Below are 27,017 nucleotides of genomic sequence, written 5' to 3'. Positions count from 1 at the left end.
TTCATGGCAACTCATTTTTGATAAACATTAAAACAATAATCAAAACATTTTTCTAAATTTACTTCATAAAACAATGAAATGAAAAATCAATGCATGCCTTAAAAACTGCTCAAACAACGGTGAAAGATTGAATCTCTTTTATTAAAAGGTTCTTTCCAGATATTGCTGCAGAGACCATGGGATGGTGGTGGTGGTGGTGGGATGGGGGGGGGGGGGGGGTGTGGGAAGGGGGGGTTTAGGGATGAGGAAGAGCAGAGGTGGTAACAGTGTTATGGCTACAGGTATTTCTAAATTAACATAAAAACCTCAACATTAGACATGATGGTCAGGGCTATATTTGAGCCTTACAAAAATGGCCATAAAGGCAAAATTCAAAAGCAGTAACACTGCCAACTGTACGCAGTTTCCTGCATTTGAATGTGGCCTTTAAGGCAGTTAGCTAATGTACTTAAAAACATATCATTTCCCCTAGGTGTGAAATGAACTCCATCTTTCAAAAATAGCCCAGGACTGTCATGTCTAATGCAAGGGTGCTCAATCATGGCACTATTTAAACTACGAACAAATGTAGCCATAACACTGTTAACAAACTTTCTCGCCTTGTCAATTTTAACTGGATTGGCACCAGCCTTCCACCGGCACCTCTGGGTCACAGCTGAAAACATGATCTTCATGCCAGGGTGCCGGAGTTTATGCTGGAGCAGGTCCTCCTTCATGGTGTTCACCAGCTGGACGCTGCTGACCACCCCCAGGTCATTGCCGCCACAGTGGATGAGGAGGACATCCGGTGCTGCTCTTCCTCGCAGGGAGTGGGAGAAGAACGGAAGAAGTCCTTTCCACCGCAGCCCACCACAACCAAACCAACAGACACGGACGCCTGGCAGACTGAGGTTGGTTCCCATGGTCTCTGCAGCTCTCTGGGCACCACGTCTGACATAGCTGTCACCAATGATCCACACTGTGTCTATGGAAGGAAAATAAATGAGTTTAATAAATGCATGAGGTAATGAAAAATAAGAATTTAACAATGAAATGTTGCTCAATTTTTTATGTTGACAATTCTGTCACATGTGGGAGAACAGAAGGGAGCAACACCTCAAATTTAGATGACAATCTGATTTGTTGTCCTTTTAAGACAGACATTATAAGCTGTCAAATAGCAGTACTTACAGTTTAAGCTATGTGCAGACGTGGTGCATTTGTCGCGGGTGGCCATCACCTCAAAATCGATCACTAAAAAAAAAAAAAAAAAAATACACAGCTTGTAAAAAATACGCTAACTAATGTACTGTAAATGGGTAATAACATTTTTAATGTTAGCTAATCCGATTTTAATCTAAACCGATCTTAATAACGTTATATTCAGTTGACATCCAAATAGGCTACACACTCATAAATGCAGGTTCAGTGATTTGCTTCAAGTTGTTTCTTTGAGATGCACGTTTTTAAATAAAGTTATAACGTAAATTTTTATTCATGACAACTATTAACGTTTTCTGCAAGTCATCTAATGTTGCAAATAAACGTTACCACATGTATTATAAGTGCTGCAGCGTTTTAAACTTTGTTTATATTAATACCAATAACATATAAATAGTTATTTCAAGTTTGGTTGTGTAGGTTCAGGTTCATTTACCTCAAATTGTAAGCTTGGTTTGATTCGGTTCAAAATCCAACCGCCAATATCTTCCATTCAAAGACAACTTGATAGCGTCGAGCTAGGTGGGCGTGTTTTCAGCAGCAGGTTCCGCGGCTCCACCCACGTGCCGCCTAGTTCACCATTTTCGATTTTCCGGGAGTGACGCAATGCCAAGATGGCGACGGTTGGCTACGCCCACTTTAGGCTTCAAAAACGGTCTTCAGAAACCTACGGGTGACGTCACGGATACTACGTCCATATTTTTTTACAGTCTATGGTTTAGACTGGTACTTAATAATAATAATAACCCAGTTAGTGTATGGTTAATAGTAGCCTATTGAAAAATGGATTTAAAAGGCTGTTTGTTTTACATTTTTTTCCCAATATGACTATTCAAGCTGTTAGGAATTAGGAAAATTAGGAATGTTAAATAGGCTTAAATGTATATTGCAGCACAGGATGAAGTCAGTATGTACATTAACGACGATTTGAGACAAATAAGTGCAAATTTAATATAAAACTATGCAAATGGCGCTCTGTGGCGCGGCAGGGTTTTGAACACGGTCCTGAGCCGTAGCTGGGCGGCGCAGACAGACGCCGAATGGCGCCGCCGGTGTGTGTACACACATAGAGAATAATGTGTTCAAATTTTGAAGACATGGTGTGCGACCCCCTTTAGTGTTTGTGGAAGTTACCATTCATCTGTCGTCTTCTCATAGCACTCCACATCACAGGTGGTGCTGATTCCATCAAACCCTCCGACAGCAAACAACCGACCATTAACTACCTGGATTTTGAGGAAGCTAAAAAGGAAAATAAATAATGTACAGCTAAAGTCTTTAAATTTACATTAATAAATCTCATTATAGATGCAACGCTTCATTTAAAGGGATACTCCGCATTTTTGGGAAATATGCTCATTTTACAACTCCCTCAGGGTTAAACGTTTGAGTTTTACCGTTTTCTAATCCATTCATTCTGGTATTTAGAAGAATATCAGTAACCAGACACTTTCTGGTCTCATTGACTTCCATAGTAGGAAAAAAATACTATGGAAGTCAATGAGACCAGAAACTGTCTGGTTACTGATATTCTTTTAAATATCATAAAATCGGTTGAATATATTCGAAAACGGTTTAACTCTGGGGGAGTTGTAAAATGAGCCTATTTCCAAAAAAAAAGTGGAGTATCCCTTTAAATATCATTAGAATGTTTTGACACACATTGATCTTTGACTTTTAAGACAATTTTAGGGTGCAATTATTGTCAATATGGGACCAAATACATTTTCCCCCATATTCATTATCATCAAATCATTTTTGTAAAGTAAGTTATTTCATAGTTTCACCAGAGACAGATATTAACTGACCACATCTCACCTCAATGCCAAAGTTGCTGCTTGGATTGTACATTGCTGCCACGTCATGCCAATTGTTGGTCTGTGGATTGTAGCCCTCTGAACTACGCAAATAATTTGTTCCATCAAATCCACCAACCTTTAAATAAATACACTTTTTATTTATCTATTCTGTGCATTTGTATATGCACATTGCACAACCATGCATGTACTTACTTAAGTGCAACCTTTAAACTGTGATTGATCCATATTTCTGTAATGGTTATCATAGTTAATTAAAACTAAACCCTGATATGTGTGTGTGTGTGTGTGTGTGTGTGTGTGTGTTTGTGTTTAATACTCACAGCATACACAAGATCTGCATAAGCAATTGATGCCACATCATGCCAATTGGTTGTCAACGGATTGTAGCCCTCTGTACTTCGCAAATAATTGGTTCCATCAAAACCACCAACCTTTAAATAAATACACTTTTTATTTATCTATTCTGTGCATTTGTATATGCACATTGCACAACCATGCATGTATTTACTTAAGTGCAACCTTTAAACTGTGATTGATCCATATATCTGTATTTGTGTTATGGTTATCATTGCTAATTAAAACTAAACCCTGATATGTGTGTGTGTGTGTGTTTAATACTCACAGCATACACTAGATCTGCATAAGCAATCACACCAACAACACTGCGGCGGCTGCTCATGGGAGCGATGAGAGTCAACTGGTTCCAGTGGACTCTCATCGCTCCCATGAGCAGCCGCCACATAGGCCGGTCATTTTTGACCAGGAACACCACAAGTGTGACTATGTGCCATATTTTTTACAAAACAAAAGTTTCAAAACAAAATTCTTGGTGAAAATGTTAAGTTGACTAGTGTGATCAACAATACCAATTTTCTTTAGATTTTATTTAATATTTCCAAAATTATTCAAATTTTTTTTAAAAAAAACACTCAAACAATGAAATACCTACTCTCAAATAAATGAGGCCTATGATTATTCAGAGCCAAATCAAAATATAAAACCAGTCCTAATAGTGAAAATATGGTATAATGAGTGATTTATACGTTTGTTTGTTTTGTTTTTTTATGAGAGGCAGTCTAGTTCTTGGAGGCAGTGTGGTTCTCAGAGACAGTGTGGTTCTGAGAGGCAGTATAGTTATTGGAGGCAGTGTGGTTCTAGCCACTTTCCGACCAAGTAGTTACAGGAACTTAGTTATAGGAACTGTCCACTTCTAAACAGTTCTAAGAACTACTCTCCCCCAAACTCGGTTTTTCTGCTTGCATTCGCACTGGCCAAGTGGCCATAGGAACTGGTAGGAGGGGTAACGCAAGCACGGCGTCTTTATCACTAGACGTAGCGCGGCCAATACAACAACAACAAACCAGCATGGAGGAGGCTATTATTGCAATGTTCCTGTTCTGCCTTGCTGGGACCTTAATTAACGGAGAACGAACGGTGGAGTTCAAAGATTATGCTTGAGTTCTGTAAGTTACAGAGAAACACGGAAGACGAAGGCTCCAGCGTAATATGATATTAACCCTCAGGTGCTCTTCGGTCATTTCTGACCGAAAAATTTTCTGTTTTGAAATTTAAAAAATCACAGCTTCATCGGAATGTTACGAAACTTGGTGACTTATGGCATTGAGTATGTGAACACACAAAAAATTGAGGTAATGATCCGAGCAGGCTAAGTGGTCGTAAAAAAAAAAGTCACACTTGTGCTCTTTGGTCAAAAATGACCGACCATAGGAAATGAATGGGAAATTGACAAAAACACAAAAACTTTGAGAATTTTTGTGTGTACAATCTACAAATCGGCCACGATGCAGAAAAAAAGTGCTCAGCATTGAAGGAGTGACACTCTAAAACATCAAGAGTGTAAAACAGACATACCCACCCCTACACACACACACTTTAATACACAAAAAATACCAATAAATTGTTATTAAAGAAATCTGTTTTGAATATTTAAAAATCACAGCTTCTTCAGAAAATTACGAAACTTGACTTTTATGGCATTGTGTATGTGAACACACAAAAAAATGAGGTCATGATTGAGCAATTTAAGTGGTCGTAAAAAAATGAGTCACACTTTTGCTCTTCTGTCAAAAATGACCGACCCATAGGAAATGAATGGAAAATTGACAAAAAAAAAAAAATTCTCTGAATTTTTGAATGTACAATCTACAAATCGGCCACAATTCAAAAAAAAAAAGTACACCGCAGGAAAGGGGTGACACTCTACAACATCTAGAGTGCAAAACAGACACACCCACCAACACACATACAAACACACTTTTATACACTTACACACCAATACATTTTGATTATAAAAAGTATGTTTTGAATTTTTAAAAATCACAGCTTCATCGCAATGTTACGAAACTTGCTGACTTTTATAGCATTATGTGAACACACAAAAAAAAAATGAGGTCATGATCTGAGCATGCTAAGTGGTCTTAAAAAAATAGTCACACTTGTGGTCTTTGGTCAAAAATGACCCCCATAAGAAATGAATGGGAAATTGTAAAAAATGAAAAAAAAAAAAAAAAAAAAGTGATTTTTTTGTCAAATTTTTTAATAAGAAATAGTTTTTGAGATTGTTTCAACTATATATTCAAATCCACCAACAACAAAAAAAATGTGTTCATAAACAGCTGGGGAATTCACATAGAGAGCCTCTCCATAGAGAGCTGTACATGGCATCAAGTGGTTACATGCTTTTTCTCTATACTGTAACCAGATGGTGCTAATTTTCTTCAAAAAATATTTTTTTTCTGAAGGCCTAGACTCTATATTAAACTAAAATACTGCGTTAATATTATATATTACATAAATATTAATAAATTCAATTAAATTGTCTCAAAATACTAAATTAAAAAGAATAAATATTATAGAACAAAAATAAATTGCATTAGTTTTACTGGGATGGACAAAGTTTCATTTTTAGGTGTCCGGTCACTTTTGACTGGGAAGATAACAAGTGTGACTCCGAAACGAAGAGCACCTGAGGGTTAAGTAATGTGATGGAAGAAGATAAAAGAGCAGAGCGCAGGGGGCAAACAAAACGACGGGTAAGTTTAGCTAGCATTAGCAATTAGCTGGTTGAATGTGTTATGTTTGTCTTAATCCTCGTTGTAATGTTTTGCAAAAACACACAGCGTATGGCAGACAGCGCGCTACAAGTTCCATGTTGACAGTGGGCATGGTTTATAAGTTGAACCAATCAACGTAGACCTAGGGATAGGAAACTAAAAAAGTCCTCGCTCTAGACTAGGCACTGAAAGAGTTATAGGAACTACGGTCTGCGGAACTAAAAAATCCCCAATTTAGTCCGGTCGGAACACGAGAAAAAAAAGGGTTATAGGAACATTAGGTTCTAGGAACTGCAAAAATCCCTCCGGTCGGAAAGCGGCTTCTGAGAGGCAGTCTAGTTCTTGGAGGCAGTGTGGTTCTGAGAGGCAGTAATAGTTCTTGGAGGCAGTGTATTTCTGTGAGGCAGTGTCGTTCCCAGAGGCAGTGTGGTGGTTCTGAGAGGCAGTGCCATTCTCAGAGGCAGTGTGGTTCTGAGAGGCAGTGTGCAGTAGCGGAGTGGCAATCGGGAGAGTCGGGACTTTTCCCGGTGGGCCGGTATTGTTTTGAGGCCGTGAGGTCCGGTCGGTCTGATAATAGTTATACTTAGGGATGCACCGATACCACTTTTTTGGAAAATGAGTACGAGTACTTGCATTTCAGTACTCGCCGATACCGATACCGAGTACTTAATAAAAATAAAATAAAAAACATGATTTAAATATTTTTATATACGGGTTTTTAGGTCCTTGATTAAATTACTTGGGTAACACTTTACTAACTATAAGTAACTTTTCAATTACATGTCAACTAACTGTCATTAGAGTATTAGTAGACTAGAGTATTAGTACGATCAGCTTAATATCCGATAACACTTTATTTATTTGGTCCCCCAACAGACATTCAACTGACTATAAGTAACTTGGCGACTACAAGTAAACTTATTCTCCTAACCCAAAGCCATTCACTTTGAAATTGTTCCACACCAGTGATGCACGGGTTGATCCAAAATGAGCGGGTGCCTGCGCCGCGGTCACCCGTGGTTACGGGTCATCCAAAAATATTTTTAATGATATTCGGGTCGCGGTCGGTCAGGTCTTTTGGAAAAAGATGCCGATTAAACCTTTGCATTTATATAGTACTAGATACAATTTTCTATGAAATATATAGGCCGAATTTATTTATTGGCTGAATAACTGGCACGAAGATGACACACAAGCTCAGTCTAAACAGTTCTCTGTTCTGTACTGGTGTGATCCGAGAACCGCTGTACCTCTGCGTTCGTTACTATGCGGATGCGCAGTATCAGCTGCTCGTGCTCATCACTTCTCTCAGCTGTGGCAACAACATGTCTTAGTTCAGTGAACTGTTAGAGTTACTGGAGTAAGATATAATTCGGGATATTGGTTTATTTCAACTCGGGGGGACTGTCAGGCATGTCTGAAAGTGAGTAACTTTAGTAACTCGTGGATCAGCATTGACGCAAGACGTGAACTGTTGCGAATGATTCAGTTCGATTTAGCGTACTGGTTCGACCGGTTCATTAAAAAGAACCGATTCGTTCACGAACCGGCCATGTCTATGATCACTAGTCTGCAGAGAGATGGAGGCGGCAAGAGAAAAGGTGAAGACTGGGGAGTGGAAGCTCCGCAAATACACAAATAGAAAGAGTAAGTGTGGGAGACATTTACCGAAATAATGAAAGATGATGACCAAAGTGCTGCCTTTGTTATATGTAGGCTACGTCTTCTTGCGATGCTATGTTGTTACACGTTTATGGCCCAATGACGCTACGATGAGCATGTACTACTTTTAAAAAATACGGTCAGGAAGAGGGTCGGGTACAAAATTTTCTTAATTTTTTTGCGGCCCGAGTAGCGGGCGGGTAGTTGAAAACGTTGGTAGTGTGCGGGTTGTTTATACATTGACCCGCGCATCACTGTTCCATGCGGCTGACATGTCTCCCCATCTCCCCGCTCTGAGCTGCAGCCGGAGCCTGGGGGTGGGCACTCGGCACCTGTGATTAGCCCATTTCTCAGAACATGGTATCGGTCCCCGGTATACGAGTACTTTAGAAAATGTGGTATCGAGGCCGATACCAGATACCGGTATCGGTGCATCCCTAGTTATACTAGTGTCTGATATTATATTATTAGCAATACCATCTGGCGGCAGGCGGCCTGATGTGCGGCCGCTTCCGCCGGTCAAACTGTCACTGTGCAGCCTCTCTGTCTCCGCTCAACACTGTGCGCACTGCGAAGCTCAACCCGTTCAGCAGGTCCAACCATGTTGGTCCTGGATTTTCAAAAACATAGGGGGGTCAGAGCGCGGTGGCCCCTCCCTAAATGGTATAGCCTGACGGCCGGCCTTTGATGTAAGAAGCCACCGAACACCTCTTTTCCCGCTTCATGTTTTGAAAGTTTAACGGACGGTCGGTGTGAGTGAGTAGCTTAGTACTACTGTACTGAGTAATGATGGAAGAAAGGCAAAAAAGAAAACTGAAAGGTGGCGCTGAGAAGGTCAGACTCAAAAGAAAAAAAAATAATGAAGGAGGAGGAGGCATGGAAATGCTCCAAAATTACAGACATGTTCCGGGCAACAACGAGCAAATACACTACAGGTGAAATAAACTGAGTCTGAAGCACTTGTTGTTGTCGTCAAAGCTAGGCACAGATGGGAATTAGCATCAGCTACCACTACCAGCTAGCCAAAAGCTTGTGTAATTTGAAAATAGCTGTGGTAAATTAGACAAATTAATAGATTACTATTGGTGACTGACTCTTGAATTTGTCCTTCAGTGGTTGGCAGAGTAACAGTTAACTTTCCGTGACTGCTGCTATGTTAACATTAAGTGTATACGGATCATTATGTTAAAACCAGTCTATGATTAACTAACTCTAGACGAAGCTAACGAGCAAGTGTCGTGACCGAAGCTAACGAGCACGGTGTCGTGACCATTTTATCACCTGATTCAACAGGCCTGCCGTTAGGCCCTTGGGCTGAGAGGTTTTGTAACGTCGTTAGGCCCACAATAAAAGTCTAACGTTAATGGCCACCAGAAATAAATTTCTCTCGGGGAGATATAGCCTAATGAAGACAGTATTCCATGATGGGCTTAGTAAAGCAAGCCTCAGGCCCTCAACTATGATTTTATTATATTAAATTCTAATATTAAAAGTTTTATTTTATTTTTAAAGGGTCATGAAACCCCAAACCAAATTTTCTGAGATTATAACAGAGTTATGTGTGTTGAACACAATTGAAGACAATGTTAGCATCTGTTAGATTTAATAATGAGGTTAAAATGGTTAAATTTGAGTTTTTTCCGCTTTTTTCGTCTTCCGGGTTTAAAATCTTTATCGGAGCGGGTGACGTAGCCATGCACTGCACAATGCGTTGATGACTCATCGCTGTCTCATAATTATTAATGAGACTGAGTTTTCTTATCCAATGAGAAGACACGGCCTCTTAATTATTCATGACACCACGTGGATCTTTCCAACGACAGACATGTTAAACTATCGCGTACGCGTAGTAACGTTAGATGAGAGAGGCAATCATGGGACGCAAGTATTTATTTTCATGGTGCAAAGTTCAAGTGCGTTGAATATGTTCCCCGCGATATTGCCAGGGCTAGACTCTGGCTCTGGATGGTTGGTTTGCCATCAACCACGGACACATCTAAAGATGATCTAAACTATAGTGTGTGCCGCGAACATTTTCTCGAGAGAGCTGCGAGAAGTGGAGAATGGTGGACTTCGCCTTGTTGACAACTAATCCAAGTGCGTCTCGCGAGTGCAGTATCCCGAGGACTTTCTATCCCTTCAGAGAGGTGTGTGTGTGTGTGTGTGTGTGTCTAAAATGAGAATTCATCCACCTCCGCAGAGCCATCTTTATTATGAGGGTTCAGAGGGTGTGTAGACTATACACAGAATGTTTTTTAAGCGGAAAATTAATATTTTTTTTCTGAAATGTATTTATAGTGTCTATATAAACCACTATATATTTTATAATGACATTATAATTATACATGTAGCCTACATTAATATGTTTTAAATAGAATTACGATTACTGTAGGCTAATATACACTCACTGGCCACTTTATTAGGTACACCTGTCCAACTGCTCGTTAACACTTAATTTCTAAGCAGCCAATCACATGGCGGCAACTCAGTGCATTTAGGCATGTAGACATGGTCAAGACAATCTCCTGCAGTTCAAACCGAGCATCAGTATGGGGAAGAAAGGTGATTTGAGTGACTTTGAACGTGGCATGATTGTTGGTGCCAGAAGGGCTGGTCTGAGTATTTCAGAAACTGCTAATCTACTGGGATTTTCACGCACAACCATCTCTAGGGTTTACAGAGAATGGTCCGAAAAAGAAAAAACATCCAGTGAGCGGCAGTTCTGTGGGCGGAAATGCCTTGTTGATGCCAGAGGTCAGAGGAGAATGGCCAGACTGGTTCGAGCTGATAGAAGGGCAACAGTGACTCAAATAACCACCCGTTACAACCAAGGTGGGCAGAAGAGCATCTCTGAACGCACAGTACGTCGAACTTTGAGGCAGATGGGCTACAGCAGCAGAAGACCACACCGGGTGCCACTCCTTTCAGCTAAGAACAGGAAACTGAGGCTACAATTTGCACAAGCTCATCGAAATTGGACAATAGAAGATTGGAAAAACGTTGCCTGGTCTGATGAGTCTCGATTTCTGCTGCGACATTCGGATGGTAGGGTCAGAATTTGGCGTCTACAACATGAAAGCATGGATCCATCCTGCCTTGTATCAACGGTTCAGGCTGGTGGTGGTGGTGTCATGGTGTGGGGAATATTTTCTTGGCACTCTTTGGGCCCCTTGGTACCAATTGAGCATCGTTGCAACGCCACAGCCTACCTGAGTATTGTTGCTGACCATGTCCATCCCTTTATGACCACAATGTACCCAACTTCTGATGGCTACTTTCAGCAGGATAATGCGCCATGTCATAAAGCTGGAATCATCTCAGACTGGTTTCTTGAACATGACAATGAGTTCGCTGTACTCAAATGGCCTCCACAGTCACCAGATCTCAATCCAATAGAGCATCTTTGGGATGTGGTGGAACGGGAGATTCGCATCATGGATGTGCAGCCGACAAATCTGCGGCAACTGTGTGATGCCATCATGTCAATATGGACCAAACTCCCTGAGGAATGCTTCCAGCACCTTGTTGAATCTATGCCATGAAGAATTGAGGCAGTTCTGAAGGCAAAAGGGGGTCCAACCCGTTACTAGCATGTGGTACCTAATAAAGTGGCCGGTGAGTGTATGTAGCAGGACATTCAGTTACTTTTGAAAGGACAATAATAAAGTGTCAGTGTATTTCATAAGACTTTAACTTTGCCAGCTATATATTAAAATCTATCATTTCCTCACGTTTTACCATTGCTTTTTAGTGACAGTCGATATGCATGGGACAGTGACGTGATGGCCATACCACACACACTCCCTCCCTTCTTCTCACAGCTAGCCACGCCTATTTCAATTGCATTTTTCAAAAAGATTTTGAGCTAGACTTGAGCTGAAAGAGGGGGGTTTCATGACCATTTAAACTATGATATTAGTTATTGATGTATTTTAAATGACTAGCTAATACTAGGCTTATTATACATGTGCATTGCAGTTTTAAAATGTATCTAATATAATACTTTATATTATACATTACATTACATTATTGCTTTTATTATTATTTTACTGACTTGAAGTTTCCTCTTGGCACTGCACATGTAAAATACCCCAAGTAGCAAGGTTTTTATGGGAGAAAAAAGGGCTGTCTATTGGCGCCAAGTATGCCTAACTTTGGATAACTAGACCTTTTTTTAAAGAACAGACAGAGCTTATCCAAACTCTATCTGTTCTTTTAGGCAATAAAAATAGTTAGGTTTAGTGATTCACCGATGTGAAAATTTGTGGCCGATACCGATAACCGATATTAACATTAGGGATGCACCGAAATGAAAATTCTTGGCCGAAACCGAAAACCGAAAAAGAGGAAACCAAGGCCGAAAACCGAAACACCGAAAGAAATTATGCCAATTATTAGTATCATTGCATTTATGGCTATGACTGTGTACAAACTTTACTAAAATCAAGGCATTGCAATTGCATAAATTAATATAACATTTTCAAAGAATAAATCAATTACAAATTATGCAAATATTTATTTAGCACAATGCACAGTATAAAATAAAATTCAAACTAAAATGTTTAACTTGACCCCACTCATGTGTACACTAAATAATAATAGGTTTTAAAGAAAGGTTTTAAAATGAAATGTTCTCTCAAAAACAAAGCTGAGCGCAAACTTCTCATCACACTAGCACCCAGTTTGCATGTCTAAATTAGTTACATTTTAAAAATTTAGCATACAATAGCATAAAAAGCCTTTTTAAATGAACAAAGGTCCATGTTTAATACAAATGTACATGAAACTTAATGAAACATGTTTAGTGAATGTAGAAAATATTTAAGAGAGCATTAATTTAGTTCTATACATACATATACATAGTTCCCAATCCCATATACATATTTTTTTTGTAATGTCACAAGTAATAATCTCAGGGTTTACTGGGTTTTACATGATTATTTTTGTATTGGTGGTGGAATACTAAAAAATAAACATTGTCATGTATTTATCTGTCTTCTTCTCACCGATTACTGATGGTTAGAGGACAGTTACCCTGTCGTTTCAAGGAATAGTACAAAGGAGAGCGCGTCAAGTATAAACACCTCGACCGTTTGGAGCGGTGCACGCGCTGTTTGTGGAGACTCGCGCTGCCTTGTTTACTTTCGCCTGCCTCCGCAGCGCGAGTCTTATTTATAATTTTTAATTGTTTCATCCACCTATATCTGCTCTAAACAATGCGTGCCGCCATGACGACGACTCCGGTTGCGAGCGGGTCAAGAGCGGTGCGCGCGCTGTCTGTGGAGACTCGCGCTGCCTTGTTTATACTTTCGCCTGCCTCCGCAGCGCGAGTCTCCACAGATAGCGCGCGCATCGCTCTTGACCCGCTCGCAGCTGGAGTCGTCGTCATGGCGGCGCGCATTGTTTAGAGCAGATATAGGTGGATAAACAAGGTTTCCGTCTCATCGCGGGTTCAGATACACTGAAATACGTCCACACCACAGACATGTTGCTTCAGACAAGCACGTGCAGGTCGCGGTTTCTGTTTGCGTCATCACAACATTTCGGCCGTATTGTTTCGGTGATAAAAGTCTTTCGGCCGAAAACCGAAAATGCACTTTTGGGTCATTTTCGGCCGAAAATTTTCGGCGGCCGAATATTCGGTGCATCCCTAATTAACATTGCTGTTATGGCCGATACCGATATTTACCGATGTCGATATCCCTGTATAGAAAACACATAGCGAGGATTAGGGCTGCACGATATTGGTAAAAAATGACATTGTGATATTTTATTTTTCTGCGATATATATTGTGATATAAAAACAATTTCACCAGATTACTTGAATTGCTCTATTTGGAAAGAATGAATCATTCTAGAATGACTGGGGTAGTTTTGTCATGGAGTAAATCCGCATAGAAACTAATATTAATAGAATGTTAACGAAATTTGTTAACATTCTATTAATCTATTAACCTTACACTTTACAATAAGGTTCCATTTATTAAAGTGTACATTTAATGTACACTTTAATAAATGGAACCTTATTGTAAAGTGTTTCCGATTTATGTATCTTGAGCTCAGTGTTGGACAGATCCGTTGTTTTAACCATTCATTAAAGTGAATCGGTTCAAAGGAGTCATTAGTTCGCGAATCGGACGTGTCATTAACGGAACCACGGCACACGTTGTGATTATCCAGGCAGTTTAGAACATCGCACGAGATTTGTCTAAACCTATTTTTACAGTCTATGGTCTCGACAGTCGACACAGAAAACATTTCATAAACAGATAGATTTTTTTTTGTTTTATTGAAAGTGTGGTTTCACAATTCACAACCGGTAGTTCAGAAGAAAAAAACTTCGGTCTTCCGACCTTTTACCATCGTGTATTCTCAAAGATATTCAGTCAACTCAATTCATAAACATGCAGGAGGGAGGGAGAGAGAGAGCAAGACATTTTGAAGACGGCGCGTGTGACCGGTGCTTTCACTCTCTCTTGTTCCCTCAGTTAAACAAGCGCAGCTGTCACTCATCTACATCACTTACCGGTCAAATATGGCTTTGGCGGGACAAAAATACGCATTAGGAACAATAAATAGTGCATACTTTTTACTTTTACTTCGTTACATTTTGCAGCAATTATTATACTTTCTACTCCACTACATTTCTACAACTTATGTTACATTTTCTGATCAGTTTTTCCCCTGCCAAAACGTAATCTGACCATCCGTCCGTTGCACGTTTGTCTCACCAGTGACGTTTGGTTGCCATAGATACAGTATATCAACCCGGTCACACTAAATGCGTCTCGCACGCAGTGTGTTTATCTTGCAACTCATACGCAAAAATTTGTTTTTACGTGCATAGGAAACACACCGTGTGTAATATATGTTTGGTTTGGTTAGGATTATGGCAAGCCAAGAGGTTCAGAATTACACCATAAATTAATCGCGTTTACTGCCAAACATAGTTATTAACATATAGTAAGGATAAGCATGTGTATATTGCCTAATTGCAAGCTTGTTTCAGAAATGGTGACATTTTTTTCCATCATTATTGAACATCATTATAGGAGTAGGCTATTAGGTTGAATGAGTTAGAATTAAATGTTTTATTAATCATTAGAAAATAGACATTAAGATAAAAAATTGTTATGCAAGTACTTTTACTTTTAATACTTAAAGTACATTTAAAATAAAAAAGTACTTTTTATTTTTTACTTAAGTATGGTTGTCATTGTGTTACTTCTACTTTTACTAAAGTAAATATTTATCTGGGTATTTGTACTTTTACTTAAGTACTGAGATTCAGTACTTCCTCCACCACTGGTCCTGACCATGTTCTTTTTACCTCCCACAGTATCAGAAGAACTCAGTCAGACTCATCCCAGTGATGAAACTGGTGATGACGAGACAGGGCTAGGAGGAGAAACCACAGCTACAGTCACAGGTGTGCACACTGCACAATGTTATTGATTGGTAGAATCATTAGCAACAGGGTAAAATGTAGTTCATGAGCAAAATGTAATATTGCAGAAGTGCATTGCTGAACATTTTTCATTAATGCAGTTCTATTTTTCATCAATGCACTTCTCCAATATTATATTTTGCTCATGGAAAGTGAAATGAATGAATGTAGCATATATGTATGTAGATATATAGAATGTAGATATATAGGTAAAGGTGTGCTATCGTAGAAAACAAATCTGAATTGTGTTCTATTATAACATCATTATGGTTGACCCTCTTGGAATCAAAGTCCCAGCTGTGTTTTAAGTCACACTTTGTAGTCCAGACTAAAAGAAGACAAACATTCATCCGACCCTATCCCCAGACAAATTATTTGTTATTAAAGCATTAACACACAAACGACTGTTAATTTAACATAAAAGCAAGCAGCAACTGCGTGCATGGTCTGGCATGCTAGCTTGTTTTCATATGACGTCACGCCACTGCATTGCCATGGCGCAAAATACAAAAGGAGGGCAGGAAGTGATTTTCTGTATTTAGAAAGCACTATAAATGGTTACTTGAATCGATCAAACAACAAAGAGTTTTTATCGTATACCAAAAGTTGTTGTTCATTGTTCATAATGCAAGAAACTGATCGAAAAACTCTGGAAAAACGGCTTGCAAACCTGTTTGCGTTCGGGAGGAGCCGAATAGGATAATGCTTGTGTGTATAACGTTAGTGATCACTTCGTCAAAGGTGAGTTAATACAACTTAAGTGACTGTGTAACTTAGTGTAACGTGTTACGTTTCCGAACTTTGTAAAGTCAAAGTATGTCTGTAAGACGAGGTAGTTACTGATATCTACAGCCTCGATGGCTGGAAAATATTTCAATTCAGTTGAAAAATCGCTCCTCTTCGTAACGTAAGGATCACGTCCAACATATGTTTGTTTTTTTTGTTTATTTCTTTCTCTTGTAATAGCGTGTAAAGTAATACGGACTTTCCTCCATCTCGCTGACAAAAAGCTGACAGTTCATCGCAATCTCACATATCTCTGTTATTATCAATGAAGCTGACTGCACAATGAATCTTTCATAATATCTACACTTTGTTTGTTATAATTCGAGGATTTGCCAACATACAGAATTCAGCACTGAACAAAAAGTCCATTTTGAGCGGTGAGGGGAGTCTATCTTAAATGTTTCTGATTGGCCACCATTGTGTTCGAGAAATCAACACACATATCTGTGATTGGCTACATCGCTCAACACTTCAAACGTGTTATAAATAGAAACTCTGGCCTGTAAATCGTTTCTGTTTTTTTTTAGCTCTTGTTGCTTTTCTGCAACAGATGAATACAAATCTATTTGTTTTTATATCTTTTATTCATAAATTTTGAATAAAGGGAGTCCCGCGAATTGTTGTATTCTCTCGCAATCCACACACAGAGTGAGCGCATTACCGCCCGCACTCGGCCATCAAATCTAGTCCCACACTGCACTCTAATGCGTTGGCAGTGCACGTCTCTCAAGGGCCCGGCACGACCCAAGGATCGTGACAGGAAATATCGGCCCGACCCGCTCGGGCAGAATAAGCTCTAGTGACAACAGCAATCTTCCGCTCGAGTTAAAATTGTCCAAATTGCGCGGAAGATGTTCACGATAAACGCATCACCCAATTCGAGTAATTTGCGATGCCCGGCGCAAATGATGCTTCTATTCGCATCTTTGCATTGACTTTGTATGTAATCTACTTGCGCAAATAATTAAATTCGTGTTGAGTGTGAACACACCAATAGTCTCAAACAACTGTTGTTTAAATATTGTGTTTTTAACTATGTAGTAGTAATACTGTTGATGATATCTTTTTTATTTTATATAATTTAAAGCAGATGTAGATGAAGATATGTCAAGCAGTGCAAGGGACAGAGACGTTTCTATCTCAGGGTCCAGAGTAAAGACTGAAACAGGAAGAGAAGGATACAGAAAGAGTAGAGACTGAAACAGGAAGAGAAGGATACAGAAAGAGTAGAGACTGAAACAGGAAGAGAAGGATACAGAAAGAGTAGAGACTGAAACAGGAAGAGAAGGATACAGAAAGAGTAGAGACTGAAACAGAAGAGAAGAGAAGGATACAGAAAGAGTAGAGACTGAAACAGAAGAGAAGAATATGGAAGGAAACAGAAAAGATCACGAAGTGAATGAGGAAAGCTTTGATTACTTTGCCCAGCCCCAGTCCAAAGACCTCAGTTTATTTTTGCAATTCCACCCCCAACAAACCCCAAAAAGAGCCATACCAAATATTTTTTACACAAAAGATGGGCTTAATCGTAAGTGGCTGACATATTGTGAAGCAAGTCATGCACTTACTTTATTGCACCGTTTGCCTCGCTTTTTCAAAGCCTACTGTATCAGAGAGTCCTTTTATCCAAGGTGGCATGCAAGCCTGGAAGCATGTTCATCAGAGGATTGAGGAGCATGAAAGTGCATAGGGACTAGGGGTGCACGATTCAGAAAATGTCACGATTCGATTCGATACCGATTTTTTGTCTCGAGATTCGATTCAAAATCGATTTTCGATTCAAAAACGATTCTCGATTCAAAAAACGATTCGCAGGTCTACATAAATGTAGTTTACTTTTTCCTATGTGATTGATTGCAGTAGACATAATTTAAAAGAAAAGTTTGATATTACTTTATATGTCTTCATACAAAAATAAAAACTTTTGCAACTAAAATGTGCGAAGTGCCAAGCTTTGGCCAGCTTTTAAATACATTTAATTCAAGTTTAAAATAAAACTTAAATAAAAAGCTTTTACATTTAGCTTTAAAGTGCTGTAGTCAGATCAAACAAACAATTATGCTAAATGTGGTTTAAGGAGTAGGCCTACTTCAGCTACCAGGTTGACTGTTGAAATGAACTCGACTGGGCACATTGAACTCCCTAAAAATATATAGGCTACTAATTTCATAGAACCCTTGCGAAAATATTTTAAATGGATTTAAAAAAGCCACCGCTACTGGTAACATCTATGGTTAGATTGATTTGTTTAGATCCAGTGAAGTCGTTCATAGGCGCTGTAATTTGCGGGTATCTCCAGTTTACTAGCAGAGCATTCATTTAGTTCGCTATTAAATAAGAGACCTGTTGTTTTTGAAATCAAGCTGAGCGCTCGTGTCCGCTGCGATCAGTGTCATGGATACAGTGTTCTCTGTGGCTCGCGCAGTCTTCTCTCGGACGCGCGCTTCAATCTATCGCCGTTGTGGAGACTCCGGTGAAATCACAAAATAAAATGCACACAAACGTGATGAACATATTCGGTTTTGATGAGAGAGAGAAAAAACTATACGAGTGCGGTTTAGAACCCGTCACCTCTGACACGCTTGGCAAAAGATCTACAGAACTCAAACATAAGATCTGCGGATCGATGCATTTATTTACGGGTTGAGCAGAGTGGCTGCACAGTTTGACCAGCGGGCGGCAAGAACTTGCAATAACTATTTATCAGACCGGCCCTCGCAGCCTCGAAACCATAGAAACACTACCGGACCACCGGTAAAAGTCCCGACTTACCCGATTGCCACTCCGCCCCTGCACGCCATTAAAAAATATAGCCTATGAATCGATTTTTGGAATTCTATGAATCGATTCTGAATCGGTAAAGATTGAATCGCGATTCAAATGTGAATCGATTTTTTTGCACACCCCTAATAGGGACTGTGCAGAGGCTTGTTTCCTGATGGCAAGTAAAGGAGACATTGTGAGCAGAATAAGTGGAAACCAGCTTTCATTACATCGACAACAAGTGAAAATGAAACGGCAGGTGATGGAGCGTGTTGTTAATGCTGTGAAAGTGTGTGGAAAGCGTGGTCTCAGCTACAGGAGATCAAAATCAGAATCTGCCTACACCCTTGAAGACAACACTATTGACCATGGCAACTTCTTAGAATTGATACTTTTCCTGAGTAGATATGACTCCTGCATGCAACAGCACGTCACAGAGTGCATTGAAAAAAGTAAGAAACAACATGAGGTTGGGGGGAAAGGCAGAGGGTCACTAGTCACTCTGCTCTCAAAAGACACAGTGAACAAAATCATCACAATTATCAGCCAGTTAATTAAAGAAACAGTTGCTAATGAAGTCAGAGCAGCAGGGATGTTTTCGGTGCAAATCGACACCACACAGGACATAGTATCCAAAGATCAGTGCTCTATCATCCTCAGATATGTTACAGATGCAATTTATGAGAGATTGGTTGCTGTGGTTGACTGCGAGGCCTCTACTGGGCAGTATTTTGTTTAACTGCTGAAAAAAATTCTGGAAATACTCAATCTAGATATAACATGTTGTGTGTGCAGTGCAACGGATGGTGCTGCCAACATGCAGGGCCAGTACAAAGGTTTTTCTGCCTTTCTCAGTGAGCAGGCCCTTAACCAAATTCATGTTTGGTGCTATGCACACATTCTGAACTTGGTGTTGTTGGACACAACAGGCATTGTACTACAGAGTGCATCACTGTTTGGTTTACTAAATGATGTTGCTGTCTTCCTAAACGAGTCATATAAACGGATGCAGAAGTGGCACGATATAACGGCAGAATCCGTGAACCGTCAAAGAAGACTTTGTCCAATTGGGCAAACACGCAGGTGGGCAAAGGATGCTGCTCTGAGAAACGTGTTTGGTTGTTTTGGAAAGAATGAAAGTGCGTGGAGAATGGAGAATGTTCATTGACCTGATCTTGACATTAGCAGCGATCGTAGGGGACAAAACGATGCAGTCAACTGCTAGGGTTAAGGCTACAGGATTCATGGAGGGCCTCCTGAAATACGAGACCATTCTCACAGCTCAAACTTTTCTTCGGGTTTTTGAGCACACTGGATCAAAAAAAAGCACAAAATATCTCCAGACAAGCGGGATGGATCTAGTCACAGCACAGCGTCTGGTTGTGGGGACGGCAGATGGCTTAAAGAAGTGTGTGAGGGATTTCAGTGGTGGTCCAAAAAGCTGCAAGCCAATTTGTGGAGTGGGCCAATGACAAGCTTCTGGAAAAGGACTGTGAGATGGTGGTGCAGGATAGCCTGGTAATACCAGACTCTGCTACTTCACTTTGCTTCGTAGACAGAGTCTGGAATGGCATAATAGAGAAGTGTTTTCTCTATTTTTTCGCAAGGGGGCGCTTCTCTGAAGTTTAAAATCATTGGTTACCCGTAAGCCAATCAGATAAGTTTACTTATGACGTATGTTATGCGCCGACACGGCCGCATCGAGACATTATGCATCGAACTCAAATCTATGATCAAACTTCCACTGTAGACAGGGAGCGGCGCTTTTGTAAGGGCTGCAAAATGTGTGCCAACCGGGAATGAACAATTCACAAACTAGGTTATTTATATGAATTACTGAGTTGCGGCCGCCCCGCAGCATCGGCTTGTCCTGCTCTCACGAGCCATGACTGATTTAGCTTCCGCCGCGCCGCGAGGACGAGCCCCTGCTCTCACCCTTTACTGTCTATGGCTCTCACGAGTCATGAATGATTTAGTTTCTGCCGCCCGAAGCGCCGCGAGTCATTTTGTTTATTTAAGTGGCTTAATGTTATAATTTTAACAGCCAAATTCCCCGATCACATCCACCTAAACAATGTTGATCATATTCTGAATTAAGAAATCAAGAGATTAAAAAATGATTTACAGGGAACATAAATAATCACTTTACCTTGCTTCCGAGTCTTACGTTCATTTGTCACGTGACATACACAATGAACAGATTGTTCATGAATCAAATATCTGGGACTAATGCAGCAGGATGTCGAAACGAAATATAGGGGATTATTATTATGATAATAAGATGTTATCATAATAATATAATATTATAATGTTATGACTTGTTATAATGATTTGCAAAAATAAAAACGTCTGCACACGCCGGTCCTAGCTGTAAAAAACACTGATGATGCGAGCGAAATACTGGAGTGAACATGGCTGTAAACGACTTTTGCTTCAGTTTGAAAAACCCCGGAATGTTCTCCATAACAGAGCGAATTGCATCCCGTGTCTTGTTTCCCATTTCTGCGGTTGTTTCGGTATTCGGTTTTCGATTTCTCTAACCTACAATGTACTCCTCGGCGCTTAGCGGCTACGTCACGGCTCTCAGCCCGCCCTCTGTTCGTTGATTGGCCGGCTGTTTTCAGGCCAGTGGAAAACTGAAAGATAGGCCGCTATCTCAGACTGACTACAGGAGCGAAATGAAATTAGCGGAAGTAGGAAGTCTGACGTAGTCAGGCTAGTGTAACCCCGGCATCCTGGCCAAATTTGCCCAGTGGCCTCTGTCCATCATGGCCTCCTAATCATCCCCATATATACTAATTGGCTTCATCACTGTCTCCTCTCCACCAGTAAGCTGGTGTGTGGTGAGCGTTCTGGCGCACTATGGCAGCCGTCGCATCATCCAGGTGGATGCTGCACACTGGTGGTGGTTGAGGAGATTCCCCCCTCTATGTGAAGCGCTTTGAGTGTCCAGAAAGGCGCTATATAAATGTGATGAATTATTATTATTATTATATTAAACGCGACGCGTGCTGGTCTAAAAGCGACAGGAATAAATAGTACTGCCGCTTGTCATTAAAGGGATAGTTCACAAAAAAAAAAAAAAAAAAAAAAAATCCGTCATTATTTACTCACTCTAATGTTGTTCCAAATGTTGTTAACTACAATTTTTTTTTAATGTGGGTAACCAAACAGTTGCTGGTCCCCATTAACTTCCAGGAGAGAACCTATAAAAAAACTATAAGGGGACCAGCAACTGTTCGGTTACCCACATTATTCAAAATAACTTTTATTTTCAACAGAAGAAAGAAACTTATTCAGGTTTAAAAAATCTTGAGAGAGTAAATTAAGACAATTTTCATTTTTGAGGGAACTCCCTTTAGTGTTAATAAAACAAAAAAAAAAAACACAAGGAGAAAATCACTCACTGACTGAGAACTTTAATATAGCTTTAATAAGAATCAATTTATTCAGTGAAGTCTATGTGGTGTTTTAATTTCATATTTGTTCATTTAATTACTTCAATGCTACTGCTAAATACACCTACTGCATCTGAAAAAAATAAAGCACTATTTATTTAATATGAATATTAATTTGTGTAATAATGTTTATCTTGTCTTATTTTTTATTTATTTTTTTCATTACAGCATTACAGATTACATTTCATTACATAATCGTGATTTTCCTAAAAAAATCGTGATATGATATTTTTTCCATATCGCCCACCCCTAGTCAGAAGGGTTTGAATCAGTGTGCCTTTCAGCAGAGTTTACATGTTCTGTCTCTATTTCATGTGTATTACTATGGCAATACTCACGCATCTGAAGATCGTGTGGCTAGATAACGTTAATATTTTTTCCCAAAATTCCTGGATCATGAGGGAAACAGACACATATACACAGGAATATTAGCTATTTGTTTTTACTAACAGAGACATTTACAAACGCTTGCAAAAGTTTACTCACCAGCTCCAAAACATTTTAGAATGACTCGTCATTTTGACTGATCAGTTGCTAGGCCATATCCCGCGATCAACAGTAGATTCAAAAATTCTTCTAGGTGAAGGATTGTGGTTCGAGTTCCTTTCTGTCTCTAAAAACTAAAGACAATGTTCTCGTTTAATTTATTGTAAAGCTCCCATGGAGGAGTATCTAACGTTAAATCATCTGACAATATTTAACGTTACACATGCTAGCAACACATACCATACATACGTTAACATTAGCCTAATAAGTTACATTGAATTGCGTCAGGATTCTCAACTTAACACACTATATTTTTATTTAACGTTAACGTTACCAGATTTGTTTTTTCCATAAAATGAAGTGTTACTTAACGTTAACTTACCTTCCGCAGATTGCATTATGTCCGTTAGCTACACGTTGTTAAAATACGTTGTCCATATTACATTTGTTCTTTATTTTACATCCCGCAACTCACTCAAAAAAAAAATGTTGCTGTCCGATGTAAAACAATCCATGTTTAAACAATATAAAAGCCACAGAACCGAAGTAACGTTGTCCAGAACCCGCGCAGTAGCACACTCACTCCAACTGAACTGAACTGACGAAATTCAAACTGAACTGAAGGCGCGCAACCGTGCATAGTTGTCATTGGCCAAATTCCTGTATGACACTAAAAATAACCAATCATGGCAGCTCAAAAACACTTGCAGGCAGCCAATAGTGTGGTAACATTGCAATTACTGGAAAATAAGTCATGTTTTAAAAGAAAGAATAGAAAAAAATACACGTGGTTAAATTGTGTTTTCATTGAAGTGCATGGTTAAAATTTTTTGGTAACATATACCATAAAGTGCCGGTGTAACGCTTCATAAACTATAAAAAAATATATTTACCACTGCTTTGCTAAACAACAATTCAACAGAGCAAAGATATATTTAACAGAGAAAACACTGCATATTTATTACTACTTATTTACTTCTCTTTTCATTCTTGTTTAACTAAATCATGTCTGGACTATAATTGCAAAGCATTCCTGACATTTAAATTTACTTTAGTCCACTTTCTTGGAATGTAAATGCTTTCACTTTCTGTGACATCACTGATTGTGTGTGTGGCCAGAAGCACAACATGACTGAAAGTTTCAAGAGACTACGAATTGTTTAATGCAATGATAAAAGTTTTCTAAAATTTTATATCGACAATAACAGAGTTTATATGTAAAAATACAATTAAATGTAAAAATAATAATATTTACTTTAAAATGAATGAATGAATGAATAATTTATTTCTTTTCATTTCCTTTTCCTCTTCAGAACATGGTCATTGATAACAGAGCATATTTAAACAAAAAATAATAAAAACAAAATCTCAGCATGTTCAAAAGAGAAGAAAAAGAATATAGAAAAAAAAGGAGAAGGAAGAAGCTAACTTATGTTTTCCTTCCCCTTTTACAAATCTGGATTTGAAACGGCTACTGTTTTCTCTTTACAAAATATCAGAATTTATCCTTTTTGAGAAACAACAACAAAAACAAAAACAACAAAAAACAACTTTAAAATGACAAGGAAATATGTTAGATTGTAAGTATGGATATAATAATAATAATAATAATAATACATTTTATTTATAAAAGCACCTTACATTTTAAAAGAAAAACCTCAAAGTGCTACAGGTCTGACCATAAAAACAAAATCTAGACATATTTAAAAATCATAAGATCTGCTAAAAAGAAATGTCTTTAGACCCTTTTTAAAAGTGTCGATGGTCTGTCGTGCCCTCAAATGGTCCGGAAGGGCATTCCAAATCCGGGGAGCAGCAGAGCAAAAGGCACGATCACCCATTGTGCAGAGTTTAGTTTTTGGAATTTTGAGGCGGTTTGAGTTTTGTGATCGGAGGGATCGTGCTGTAGAAAGAGGGGTAAGTAGTTCTTTCAGGTAGGGGGGTGCGTTTCCATAGATGCATTGGTGAGTAAGAAGTGAAACCTTGTATTCGATCCGAGCAGAAACGGGAAGCCAGTGAAGAGTGCGGAGGATGGGAGTGATGTGTTCATGCTTTCGCACTCTCATCAGGATCCTAGCAGCGCTGTTCTGAACGTACTGCAGCTTTTGCAGACTTTTGTTGGGGATCCCGATGAGAAGAGCGTTGCAGTAATCCAGTCTAGAGGAGACGAAGGCGTGGACCAGTTTTTCAGCATCAGCTAATGTAAGTGTAGAGCGGAGTTTTGCAATGTTTCTGAGATGAAGAAAGGAGATCTTACAGAGATTTTTGATATGGACTTCAAAGGTGAGTTGTGGATCAAATCTCACACCGAGATTGGTAACTGTTGTGGAAAGCGGGATGTCTTGGCCAGAGATAGTTATTCCGGAGAGTGAGGATGACTGAATTTGGTGCGAGGTGCCTATGAGAATTGCTTCAGTTTTGGAACAGTTTATTTGGAGAAAATTCTGTTTCATCCACCCCTTTATCTCCTCGAGACAGGCAGTGAGTGCTGGGGATGGAGATGATGTTGGCGATGCTGCAGTAGGTTGTGGATCGGATTTCATGTACAGTTGTGTGTCGTCGGCGTAGCAGTGAAAAGATACTCCATGGCGGTTGATGACATGTCCGATTGGCAGGATATAAATGATGAAGAGAATGGGGCCAAGCACCGACCCCTGAGGTACTCCGCAGGTAACTGTATGTTCCCGGGACCTTGATTTTCCAAGCGAAATGTATTCCTTTCTGTCCGTCAGATATGAATTGAACCAGTCCAGGGCTATTTCACTAAGTCCAGTGGTTTGATGCAGCCGGTTGAGTAGAATGCCATGGTCCACAGTGTCAAAAGCAGATGACAGGTCGAGCAGTATGAGAAGGGAAGGTGAACCAGCATCAGCTGCCATTCGTAGATCGTTTGTGACTCTGACGAGCGCTGTTTCTGTGCTATGAGCTGTGCGGAAACCAGATTGGAACTTTTCAAATAGGTGGTTGTTTTTGAGGTGGTCCTGGAGATGAGTGGCAACAACTTTTTCCAAGACTTTTGCGATGAACGGAAGATTTGAAATTGGCCTATAGTTTGATAATATATCAGGAGCAAGAGTGGGGTTTTTTTAGGAGTGGTCTGATTATGGCGGTTTTAAGAGCAGATGGAACAGTGCCGGACAGTATAGACTGGTTTATTACAGTGGTAATGAGAGGGCTTAGAATAACGTAGTTTCTTTTGACAAGGGCAGTAGGAAAAGGGTCGAGGGCACAGGTGGTGGGTTTCATCCTTGTGATGATCTTCTCGACCTCCTGATTTGAGATTGCTGGAAAGCATTTCAAGCGGTAGGCGATTTCAGGCTGTAGATGGACAGATGGGGCAGATTGGATTGAGGATCCATGAATGGAAGAGCGGATTGAATCTATTTTAGTTTTGAAAAAGTCCATTAAGTTATTGCAGCGTTCTTCTGTGTTATAAACCTTTTAACGTAGACTAACTATGTTCCGTCGTATAACGAGCTTCATATTTAATTACACATTATTATTGTAATTTTACACAACTTTGTATGTAATTTAAGAAAACAGAAACATGCTGTATAAAATAATACAGTAAATGTTCAGTATTAAAAATAAGCAGTAGGCCTACTGTAATTTGCAATTCATGATAAAAATCCTTAAATAAACAGTCAATTCATTAATTTACAGACATTGTTCGTAATTTTACAGTATTCTGAATATAATTTTAAATAACAGAAAAATACTCTAAAATTTTTAGAATTATTTTCTGTAAAATTAGGATTTTTTTTACAGTGTGCTTTGCTTTACAGTGGAGCTTTGAGCAGGACAAAAAGTCCTCTGTAAACTTGCAGATGCCAATGCAGTTCTCTGGGCATACATTTTTATTTTTGGCCTTGAATGCAAATCCGAGATATATATCTTGTCCGTCTTGAGCCAGGGATTACAGTGGTGTAAAAACCTTGAAGCTAAGTCAAACCGTCTGGAGTTATGAGCAATTTAGTACCTATGGGCCAATCGGGCTCATACTCTGCTAGGTTCTCCTCAATTTGAGGCCCTACCATCTGGCTGAGTTTCAAGTCTCTAGGCCTTACGGTTTGGGCTGCACGATACGTTTTAGGGGATTTTTTTTTTCTTTCTAGCAAATATTAAGTTTTCATCACTTCGTGCTTGAACACCTAATAATGAGAGACCTTTTTGACGATTATAGCGCCACCTATGATCCGATCCTCATGAAACTTTGCATGCTTCCTAACCATGTTAGGACACATATGCTCATCGATGTTTGTGAAGTTGTGACTTTTTGGGGGGGATTTATTGGCTTTTGGCTGTATTTTATAGCCAACCA

General features: G+C 39.4%; 1 protein-coding gene across 2 annotated transcripts; it reads right to left on the bottom strand.

Moving 5' to 3' along the window:
- Nucleotides 1–219: 219 nt before the first annotated feature.
- On the bottom strand, nucleotides 220–23,299 carry LOC120489322 (uncharacterized). Of its 2 annotated transcripts, XM_089118450.1 has the most exons (8): nucleotides 23,079–23,299; nucleotides 22,697–22,830; nucleotides 22,549–22,599; nucleotides 3,341–3,451; nucleotides 3,019–3,135; nucleotides 2,335–2,442; nucleotides 1,171–1,233; nucleotides 220–964 (listed from the first exon to the last, which is right to left on the bottom strand). In XM_089118450.1, exons 6-8 carry the CDS (start codon nucleotides 2,417–2,419, stop codon nucleotides 372–374), a joined length of 741 nt encoding a protein of 246 aa, XP_088974576.1. In that variant the 5' UTR covers nucleotides 2,420–2,442; nucleotides 3,019–3,135; nucleotides 3,341–3,451; nucleotides 22,549–22,599; nucleotides 22,697–22,830; nucleotides 23,079–23,299; the 3' UTR covers nucleotides 220–371. The 2 variants fall into 2 exon arrangements, with proteins under 2 accessions (XP_088974576.1, XP_088974577.1); XM_089118451.1 differs by lacking the exons at nucleotides 22,549–22,599; nucleotides 22,697–22,830; nucleotides 23,079–23,299 and adding an exon at nucleotides 17,558–17,684.
- Nucleotides 23,300–27,017: the final 3,718 nt, after the last annotated feature.

The sequence above is a fragment of the Pimephales promelas genome, chromosome 13 (genome assembly GCF_988280905.1).
Source record: "Pimephales promelas chromosome 13, fPimPro1.hap1.1, whole genome shotgun sequence".
Classification (NCBI taxonomy): Eukaryota; Metazoa; Chordata; class Actinopteri; order Cypriniformes; family Leuciscidae; genus Pimephales; species Pimephales promelas.
This window is presented reverse-complemented; position numbering and strand designations above follow the sequence as displayed.